At 50.1% G+C, this 11153-nt stretch overlaps 1 protein-coding gene across 6 annotated transcripts in view; it reads right to left on the reverse strand.

The window, feature by feature from the left end:
• ACTN4 (actinin alpha 4) overlaps nt 1-8510 on the reverse strand; it is a 136499-nt gene extending 127989 nt beyond the window's left edge. For all 6 annotated transcript variants that reach the window (XM_028742070.2, XM_028742068.2, XM_028742066.2 and 3 more), the window contains exon 1: nt 8252-8510. In XM_028742070.2, the coding sequence (XP_028597903.1) occupies nt 8252-8392 (141 nt within the window). In that variant the 5' untranslated portion in view covers nt 8393-8510. The remainder of the gene's footprint in view (nt 1-8251) is intronic.
• Between the last annotated feature and the right edge of the window lie 2643 nt (nt 8511-11153).

The raw sequence follows: 11153 nt of genomic DNA on the forward strand, positions 1-11153 counted from the left end.
ACAAGTTCTGCCTTCCTGTGGCTTTGAAGAGCTCGAGCAAATGGGAGCAGAAGGGTAGGCAAACACCAACACCCCAGGATTGCTCACAAGGCACAACCTGATCGCACCTTTGCCAGATTTCCAAACGGAATTAACGCCCTTTACTTTTGCCAAGTAAACTGCAGCGGATTTCCCCAAGTTGTGCGCCAAAGGAGATACAAACTTGCATTTCTCCTCTCTACAATGTGGCGCGTTGCTGCCGCTAAACTGCACCAGAAACTGTTTCATATCAACTCAGCAATAATTCAGTGTTAGGAAGTGTTACAATGTCTGCCTGCTGTGTTTTGCAACGTCCAAGGCAGAGCAGAGAAGGAATCCTCCATTCTCAAGAACTAACAACCTCTTCAGAAATTAAACACAACAATCAGAAGTATCTAAGGACCTGCCTGGCAGCCACAGGCATGCAGCTGGGCGAGTGGGCTGGCATGGCTGAGATGCAGAACTCCATCCCTCCTCTCGGCTCAACACAGAAACCAAGCAGGCTGCTGCAGAGACAGAGACACAAAACCCTCCTTCACATGCCCAGCATAGCAATGCAGATCTCCTCCATTGCTCCTCTATCAGCTTCTAGCAGGCTAGTAACTTTGGGAGGCATATTTGCAAGGCTGGTTAAAGACCACCAATCAGCCCTTCAAATTGACTTGCAAGTTTTGAAATCAGCGATGGTTTTTAAACAAATGTTTCTGAATCTTCTTCATCAACAGCCGTTCTCCCTCCATACGTTTTGAGGACAAGAAACTTTGCACAGTTCTTTAAGGTAAAGGGACCCCTGACTATTAGGTCCAGTCGTGACCGACTCTGGAGTTGCGGCACTCATCTTGCTTTATTGGCCGAGGGAGCCAGTGTACAGCTTCTGGGTCATGTGGCCAGCATGACTCAGCCGCTTCTGGCGAACCAGAGCAGCGCACAGAAACACTGTTTACCTTCCCACCAGAGTGGTACCTATTCATCTACTTTCACTTGTGTGCTTTCGAACTGCAAGGTTGGCAGGAGCAATGGGAGCTCACCCTGTTGCGGGGATTCGAACTGCTGACCTTCTGATCGGCAAGTCCTAGGCTCTGTGGTTTAACCCACATCGCCACCCGCGTCCCGCTTGCACAGTTCTTTAGTACGGAATAAGTCTGCAAACCACATTAAGATCATTTCTGGAGAACGTAAAAGGGCTGCAGACCCTGTCCAACCCTTTCAGACAGTAGCTACCTTTGTCAATACGAAGCAATCAACACAGAGAAACAGGGGTGAATTGTCCAAATCCAGCACACCTTAAACTAATGACTCCTATACACTTGAAGATATTGCGTGCCTAACCACAAGCAACAGGAAGCCACACGACACAGGAATGTCACCCGCTGTTCAAATATTGGCACTAGTGTTTGACGTACAGAAATTGATAGGGTGGCGACGCACACCCGTCCTCGACCTTCGTGGACTCGGCATTCCCAGGTCGCTCTTTCATGCTGCCCTAAGAAAGGTGCCCGTTTGTCACTGGAAAAAGCAACATAACCCAGAATTTGCAGCAGAACGCATCATGCACCTTTTGCTTCCAAAGTAATCTCCAAATCTCAAATACAGCTAAACCTCTAAGTTTGGGACCTGTAAAAAAAAAAGTAAAATTGTCATCTTGTGGGGGGGGGGGGTGGAATAACCAGTTTCCTCTGCATTTGGGGTAAAAGTGACCATTACAAGCTTGACGTTCCCCCATCTTTCAGCCAAATGAGGAAAGAAAGTCAGATTTTCCACTTCCAAGCACACAACCAGAGCAGTTTTGGTTGTTGTTGCTGTTTTTTTAACAGAAGAAATCTGAGCTTTGGTTGAGAATGTGACTTAAAGGATGTTTATCAAAGTGCGATCAGCACAGAAGCAGTAGGAGTCTCTCTGGCCAAACACTTTTGCCATAACAATGTTTGAACAAGAGTTCGGGGCCCGGGAGCAACATGGTGCAGAGCTACAGCCCAGCAGGACTGAAATGGCTATGGACAATCGATTCCAGATGGCTACCTAACTGCGCATCCGGTTCACAAAGGGGAGGCTCGGTTTGCTCACGTCAGGGCAATTCAGGAAGTCGCCAAGGAGCCTCGGCCGGGCGGAAAGGCTCAGGAGAGGCGGACGGAAAGCCGCAGAGGGACTACGAGTCAGGATCTCTCCAGTTCAAAGCCCAGCCCAGCTTGTACCTCACTGCAGGGCCTTAGACAAACTACCCCCCACCCCGCTCCTCCAACCTGCAATATGAGGATAATAAACAAACTCCTATGCAAATGCTTGGGCTCCTTGCTGACATTCCAAGCTCTGAGCATGGCCTGAGTGTGGCAACAGATCCAACGCACCCCTTCTTCTTTAATCTGTCCCAGACCAAGGATGGGAGGGAGAAGGCTATTATGGCTCAGTTGCTTGTTGAGAATTTCCTCGGAAAAACAAAGAGAGGAGCAGCTCATATCGGTTTCCCCCAGTTCATACCTGGTGCCCTGATGTTCCGGACAACAACTGCTACCAATAGCACCAGGCAGCACAGCTGATGGGAGTTGTAGTTCAAGGCACCAGCTTATTGGAGGAGGGGAAAAGAGAGCTCATTTATACAAGTATCAGAATGCTGCAGTGCAGCACTTTGGACTGCAGGTGAGTAAAGGGTGGGGACACATGTCTTGAAAGCCCTTTGCATGAAGCAAACTAACATATCAAGTTTTCATAGCCAAGCCTCCATACAACACCCCTACATGCATGTTTTTTTAAAAAATGTGCAAGGGGAATTTCCTGCGAACAAGCATTCCAACATGAAACTCAACCCATCAATTTTCAGCCTGAAATGGTACCACAGAGGAATAAATTACAGTGGTACCTCGCAAGACGAATGCCTCGCAAGACAAAAAACCCACAAGACGAAAGGGTTTTTTGTTTTTTGAGCTGCTTCGCAAGACGAATTTCCCTATGGGCTTGCTTCGCAAGACGGAAACGTCTTGCAAGTTTGTTTCCTTTTTCTTAACATCGTTAACACAGTTGCGACTTGACTTCGAGGAGCAACTCATAGCACGCGGTGTGGTAGCCTTTTTTGAGGTTTTTGAAGACTTTGGTGGTTTTTGAAGCTTTTCCGAAACTTTTCCGACACCGTGCTTCACAAGATGAAAAAAATCGCAAGGCGACAAAACTCGCGGAACGAATTAATTTCGTCTTGCGAGGCACCACTGTACAATAAACCTGCAACTGACGCGGGGGTTATATTCCAGGGATCGCACCTAAAGCCCAAATCCTTTATGATCAAAACCCATTGGCAGGTGGGAGAATGGAAAAAAATTTCCCAGACTCCCACCCCCTTTCTGCCTCCATTTTATTTTATTTTTCAACTTTCTTTTTTCATTTGCCAAGTGTGTACAGCTGAACGTGTGCAAATTTCAACCTAAGTTTTCCATTCTGGGGAGGGAAAGAAGGCGGAGAAAGGAATAGATCATCTGTGCGACGACACCTTGAAAGCCCTTCCTCTGGCGTGGAAGCCATATGCTGCCTGGCCCGCTTTGCTCTTGGCTGCGCCTGCCCCATAAAAATAGCTCAGGTGCAACGTCACAGTGACAAAGTTGATTCAAAGCCTGTGTCGCCAGGTGTAGTGGGAGGAGCACGATGCTACCGCTCAGCGTTTAAGAGGCCGCACCTTTTCCTCCCCCAGCAACTGTTACGTGAACAGGCTTTCGGAAAGACACATATACATTCCCTCCAGGCCGCAGCTATGCCAGAGAACATGGGAAAGTCATTAGCAGCGCTGAGCTTGGCTCTCACACAGCAAGCCGTGCCATTAAGTCTAGTGGCTACTACTCCTCTGGTATCTTGATTTCAGCACAGATATTTTGGAGGGGAGGGAGGGGAGTCTGAGGAGTGGAGCATGCAGGGAGGGTCTTGAAGGCTTGTTACATGTATTTGAGCAACACATGCTCATTCTATTCAGAAAAAAAATATTCCCGCAAGGACTTTCCTCCTGCCAACTCAGAGCCGGTACAGAGTCCCATGCCTCCTTGAATTTGGCTCCGCTGTTCTTAGCTGAGCCTTAAGACAGCGTGCAATTAAGATAATTAAACTAAATAGCAGATGGCCCACCACCGCTTGCCATTCAAATCCAGAGCACAAATGCTCTGCTGGACGATACAAACACAACGTCCGCAACAGCCAGGATATTCTTCCAAAGTCTTGGAGTAATTTCGCAGGCGCTGGGGACTGGCGGGGAAAGAGGGGGAGATTTCCCCCTTCTAGCACTCAACAAGGTAACTAGGATTTTATAACAGAAATTCTACATGACTTGAGGTTGAAGACAAAAGTGAGGGACGCTGGCCACTGCAGCTTGGAAGGAGGAAGGCTGGACCAGAAGCTTGAGGGTTAAGTCCGGTAAAAAAAAAAAAAGAGGTTATTGGAAAATGAAATCGCCACACAGCTGCTATTGATCGGTGTAAAGATACGGCTTTTTAGAAAGCACCCTTGTGTATTCCCTCCCAATAATTGTAACAGTAAATGATATTATATACAGTAAAGTGCTTCTGGAGTATTAGCACACATTCGTTCTAGCAATGCTTACAACGACCCTGTAAGGTAGGTTAGTATTATTGTAAAAGGAGGGGATGCCGGGACAAGAGCATCGTGGAAACAGCAGAACCAAATACACCCAAGTTCCCAACTCTTGTCTCCCAGATGCAGCAGACTTTATTCTCTAAAACAGGAGCAACTATGCTGGAAGACAACAGACTTCTTTCAACTCCAGCCAGCATGGCGAGTGGTCTGGACACACGTTAGCTACTCCTGCGATTGAAACACACATACAGTACTATGCAATTGACAGAGGTTGTAGACATTGTGCACACGCGTGCGCTTCTCAGATCTGAGAGGCACAAGGTGGTGGTGGGGAGGATACGTAAAGCAATAAACGAGGCTGTCTGTTAATGTAAGCCTTTGCCACACACAAAGCACATGGCTTTAACACTGAGCAAACTGCAGAGGGATTTGCTACAGTTTAAACAGCCCAGGCAGCTTGGGAATTCAGTCTGCCCCTACGACTATTTCCACATCACAAGCCACAGATATGAGAGCAGAAACCCTGGCAGCCCAGTATGACGGGGTGGGGTGGGGGCTGGCACAATCAATGCAAGTCAGTGCTACTGGACATGACAGCTGACCTCAGGGAGCTGGCTAACAAGAGCAGGGGAAACTGAAGGCCTGGCTTTCGAGGGCTGGACTTGTTGGACTTGTCCAATAAAACCACGCAATGAAGTGGCTTTTAACTACAGGGGGGCAGGGGAATTAAATTTACCAACCATCTATGAGCAATGCCCGAGGCAGCAAATGTTTGCGCTATTGTCATTAATTTATGAAGGCCCTAAAATGTCTAAATGCTGCACATTTTTTGGAAAAGAACAGTCCTTGGCCGCAGGCTTTCAATCTAATAAAGTCCAGACACATTAGGATGGAGGCGGGGAGCGAGAGAAAGGGGGCAGTGGGTGGAAAACCCGTATACAAGGTAGAAGTTCCCCTTCTTTCTCAGCATTTAATGGCCAAGCCACCCCAGTCTGGGGTGCGGGGAGAGAAGTGCTCCAAGGGAAGAGAACATACGCATCACCCATAAAAATGGTGTGTGATGTATGGGGATGCTAACTGAGCAGCCCAGATCTCCCAGGGGGGTTTTCTGTGGCTGAGCCAGTTTGTAATTAAAAAACGCTTCCCCAGCAGCTGAGGAGGGAAGAGGGATTGGGGGCGGGGGGGGGGGGCCGGGAAGCAGCAGTCATTCCTTCCAGCGGCTCTTCCCCATCCCCCTCTGCAGGATGAATCAATCAAGGGAGAATGCTGGGAGAGGGATGGCTGGCAACACGTGCTCTTCACCAGGCAAGTTAAGCTGCCCCACCCAGCACTGCCTCTCCTCCTCTTCCTACCACTCCCTGCTCACCCCCCCCCACACACCTCCATCAACATTTCCATAAGCAAACTCCAGCCACCCTGAACAGTGACTAAGCTGCATCAGGTGTGCCCTCTTCTCTAGGCCCACACCTGCCCTCCCAACTCTCCATCGCAGGCAGCAGCACCCCACAGACCTCACCACCACCCCGGCCAACATTTCGCTCCCTGCTCTCCTCCCAAGAACTCTGCCACTGCCACCCCAACATGAAATAGAAAGGTATCCCCGCGAAATAACCTCCTCCACGTCATCAGAACCAGGATCAGCACGTGCTGGTGCCCTATTCATTTCCAGCCCCTAGCCAACTCTTTGCCCCTTCTGAATTTGTGCCCCCCAAAATGCAGCCCCTGGGTTTCTCCTGTCCAGAACCCACACCTCACGAAGCACACTGCCAGACCCCTAAGCCAACAAACCCAGAAGTCTCAGCCCAGTAACACCTAGCTGCCACCCACAACCCTCCACATGCTGCTTGATACAAGGCGACTACAGTCCTGCAGCAGGGGGAAAGTCTCAATGGATTGCTTCAGAGTAGACCTGCACAGAACTATACACATCTAAGACTGCCCAGGGCAAAACAGGCCCTCTGACAATCTAGCTTCCCCTTACACCTTACCTTTGGTGTGCTTTGTCATATTCCTAGATCATGCAATTTCACTTCCACCCCCAGGATCCACTGACCGAATCCAGATTCAGAACCACTGTTTGGCAGACCAGGGTAAGCATGGGCTCTCTGTATCCCTATCACAGTCTACGTTCGGGATCCTATCCCCACCCAGGGCTGCCCTTTGTCCACCATCACCCCACTGGCAAGGAACCCCTGCACCCCAAATGTACCCCTCTCTGCCTCCTCCAACCCTCACATCACAGCATTATCACACACCCTTGAGAGCCAAGATCCAGGGCACTGAAAACCCCTCTCCCCACCATATTATCCCCCCCACCCGCAAAGGAACGCCTCTCCCTTTAGGGCACACGCAGCCAAAAGCTCACACAGGACTCAGAGCTAAGTGCATTTTTTTATTTTTATTATCTGTACAACACCTGGTGCACTTTGGAAAGCGAGATTACAATAAATAACACGCAGACAGCCATTGTCTCCCAAAGCAGCTCAGGGCAATTAAAACACACACACACACACACACACACACACACCAGACTGGCCCTACCGCCAGGGCTACACAAACTAAAAAGGAAGACAGGCAGGGGAGGAACAGAAGGGAAAGGTGGAGAAAGGTAAGTTCCTCAAGGCCAGAGCAAAGTGGTAAGCCGCAAATAATAATTACTATTGGCGTTGTTATTATATAGATGCCCTCCAGTGTGTAATCTTGCTTGCTGCTCCCTCCACCGCTGATCCCAGCACACCCCATCAAAACCTACTGGTCCCCCCAATCTCTTACCTCGGACTCCCCCCGCAAACCTTTCACACTTCTACCTTCTCTAAGCCACAACAGGAGCGCTGCCACCATGCAAAGCTATGTCAAGGAAGGTGGAGCAATGGCTCCCCCAAAATGCATGCTCGGGTTAAAGGCGGATCTCCTGGTGTCTTGCAAAGGCTGAAGATCGCTGCTCCAGGCCAGGCCGTGGAAGCCTCTTTCCCGATCCCCATTCCTACCCCACCCTCGGAAACAATTTTATTTTTTGCTCGCCCAACGCGGGGAAGAACCACCACCTGCGGGAAAAAACCCCACTCGGGATCGCGCCACCTTCTCCTAACTCAAGACTTGCAAGCTTCTTCTCCCCCCCCCCCCACCCGCGACCTCCTTTTCTGGAGCTTTAGTTTTTTCCCGTTTAAAAAAATTAAACTTGCACGGATTCACACAGACACGCGCACGCGGGCGCACACACACGAGCCCCCGGGGACGACGAGGGAGTGCATGAGACCACCTAATAATAATAATAATAATAATAATAATAATAATAATAATAATAATAATTCCAGTCCTAAGGTAAAGGAGAGAGAAGAGGCCCAAGGGAGCGGCACTCTGCCCATGCCCAGAGGAACCCTCGCCTCTCTTTATTTGTTTTTAAGGTTCTCCCCCCAGCCCTGAGGCAAGAGAGAGAGAGAGAAGGGGCCAAGGGAGCGGCACTCTGCCCATGCCCAGAGGAACCCTCGCCTCTCTTTATTTGTTTTTAAGGTTCTCCCCCCAGCCCTGTGGCAAGAGATAGAGAGAAGGGGCCAAGGGAGCGGCACTCTGCCCATGCCCAGAGGAACCCTCGCCCCTCTCTTTTCCCGTTTTCAAGGCTGTTTCTCCGCAGCTGCGGAGGGAAGCGGGGAGGCGCCTCCTCCGGGCTCACCTTGCGCTGCTGCTTCTCCCAGGCTGGGTCGAGCAGGAGGTCCCGGTCCCAGTCGTCCTCTTGAGCCATGTAGTCGCCGATGCCCGGCCCGTTGCCGCCGTACTGATAAGAGGGTTGCCCGGCAGCGTGGTAATCCACCATACTATCCGCTTCGGGGCGCGGGGGAGCTTCGGCGCGGAGCGAGCGGCTGCCGTGTGAGGGAGAAGGAGCGCCCAGCTCCGTGCGAGGCGGCGGCACTGACCCAACTGACGACGCGCGGGCGCCGCCGCTGCCCAGAGGAGCCCGCTGCGCCTGCGCACGGCCGCCCTCTCCGACACGCCCCCCTCTAGCACGGAGCTCATGCGCATCCCTGCAAGGGTTTTTCTTTATGAAGAGGGCGGGGCGGTGGCAAACCCAGCAAGGACCCGCCCACAATCACAACAAAAACAAAAGCGGGACCCGCCCACTCCTTTCTGATTTAAAAGAGCGGCCGCTCGGGAGGGCTTTGCGCACGCGCGTTGGGTGGCCACACCCACCCAGCCGCCCGATTGGCTCTTCTACGCTCCGCCCTCTGCTCGGCCCTCGCGCTTCTGTCGCTCAGAGGAGCGGCAAGGGTTGGGTTTTCATCTCGGCGCGCATGCGCGAGTGGGCTCGGCTCCACCTTCCCTCACCTCAGGGAAATCGCGCCCAAATCAGCCTCTTACGTTCATGGGCGGTTTTATTATATCATACGTGTTCTGTATGATTAATACTACTTTTTTTCCCCGCAATAGCGGCAGCGCCTCATTAAAAAGCATTCTAAATTAAAGACGTTAATTATAAACAGATAACGTTTAAGCACCACGGGGTTGTTAATATTCATGAAGTGAGCTTAATTAATATGCCATGTCGTGGGTATTAAATTAGTACCTATTAATGTTGTCCAACACAGCAACAAGATAACATCATTAAATCTATAATGTCCACACCACATTGGCTGGAAAACCGTTGCCTGCACTCAAATATCAATATAATCGAATTTTAAATGTCTTTTCCCTGCAAACAGCCACACCTTGCACAAATAATAATCAATAGTGATTTATTTTAACATCCTAGTTTGGGCTCTTGAGGAGGCAGGAGGGCACCGTCTTTTCCTGCAGATAAATTGCTTGGAGATTCTCAGTTTTCCTGCATCTCAGTAATGCCAACGTGCATTGAAAATAATATATGTACACAACATAAATTGAAACCGCTATGAAAAGACTTTTAAGCTGTCTTCCACCAAAAGAATTCTGGGAGCTGTAGTTTGTGGAGGGCACTGAAAGTTGTGAGGAGGCCCCCTATTCCCCTCAACAAACTACAATTCCCAAAGGTCCCTGCAAAGAGGGACTGATGGTTAAACTGCTCTGGGAATTATAGTTCTGTGCAGGGGAATGAGGGGTCTCCTAACAGCCCTTGGCACCTTTCATGAACTACATCTCCCATCATTCTTTGGGGGAAAGCCATGGCTGTTTAAAGCGGTATCATAGCGCTTTAAATGTATGGTGTGGGTGATGGCCTCAGAAGGAAACGTAACTGGGGCAGAGCCTGCGCTTTGCATGAGGGAAGGTCCAACATTTAATCCAGCTGGATCCCCAGTTTAAAAACAATCAAGTACAAAGTTGGACTGGGGTTGAACTAGATGACCTTGTGATCCCTCCCAACCCTACAATTCTATGAAAGTGATAGAAAGAACCTGGAGACCCTGGAAAGCCACTGCCAGTGAGAATAGATAGGTAGATGATAGATAGATAGATAGATAGATAGATAGATAGATAGATAGAGAATAGTCAGGGAGCCTCGGACCTGGGGGCCTAATGTGGCCCCCATATCTCTTTACGTGGCCCTTGGAACTCCTCCTAAAGGACCTGCTTTGCACCCCAAGTGTTTTTCGCCTGACTGAAATGTGCCCTGGAACCCTGATCATGCCCCCTGCTTGTCTGGACATAGAAAAGACAGGGGCATGTGAGCATTTGCAGAAACTAGCCTTCAGCATAGCTGTCAAGCGTCCCTTATTTGGCGGGAAAGTCCCTTATCCCAGCGCTGTGTCCCGCTGCTGTCCCTTATTGAGGATGTCCCTTAAATTTCCTTTCAAAGGAAGCAGCTCCTCTCCCTCCCTCCCTGCTGGCCAGGGAGGAGGGAGGCTCCAACTGTGTTGCTTGGCTGCGTTGCTCACCCAATAAGGAGTCTAAGAACGACTGGGGGGTGGAGCTTGCATGCCTTGTGCCCATCAAATTAGCCGCGTTGCCTGGGGACTTGCCTTTGCTCAGCGCTTCCCAGCAGAGAGGTGATGATGGTTTTCCTTGCTGCATCCCCTTTGCCGGGTTGCTGCGCTGTGGGAACCACCGCTTGAGGCTTCGTTTGGCTGCTGGCTGGGCTTTCTGCCTTTGGCTTGGAGGGGCTCAGAAGTCGAACATACCCGTGCTTTGAAAATCCCTTATTTTGGCTGCTGATCCCTTATTTTCGAGGTTTCTGGTCCCTTATTTTCAAATCTGTAAGTTGACAGCTATGGCCTACAGTGCAAAAGTAACATTTATGTGTGTTGCTCTGCCCATTTTTGACACCACTCAGCCAATGGGAATGTGGTTCCCAGAAGGTTCCCTAGAATGCAGCCCCCAGTCGGGAAAAGATTCGCCACCCAAGACAACGTTGAGTTAGACAGTCTGATTTGATAGAAAGGTGCTTCCTTTGTCCGATACGCAGGGCCTGCATTACTCGAAATAAAAAGGCTACTTGAAGGCAAACCCTTCTTGCATCAATGTAGTTCTTGTCTCCAACCACCCGAGGAGATCCTATGGCCCTGGGTTTGGAAAGAGAAATTAGCTGCCCTTTGCACAAGAAAAGTGTCTCGTTCCAACAAGTTCTAGGCAGCAGCAGAAGAAGAAGCAACAGGTCACCAGCAGAA

This window comes from Podarcis muralis, chromosome 7 (assembly GCF_964188315.1).
Source record: "Podarcis muralis chromosome 7, rPodMur119.hap1.1, whole genome shotgun sequence".
NCBI lineage: Eukaryota > Metazoa > Chordata > Lepidosauria > Squamata > Lacertidae > Podarcis > Podarcis muralis.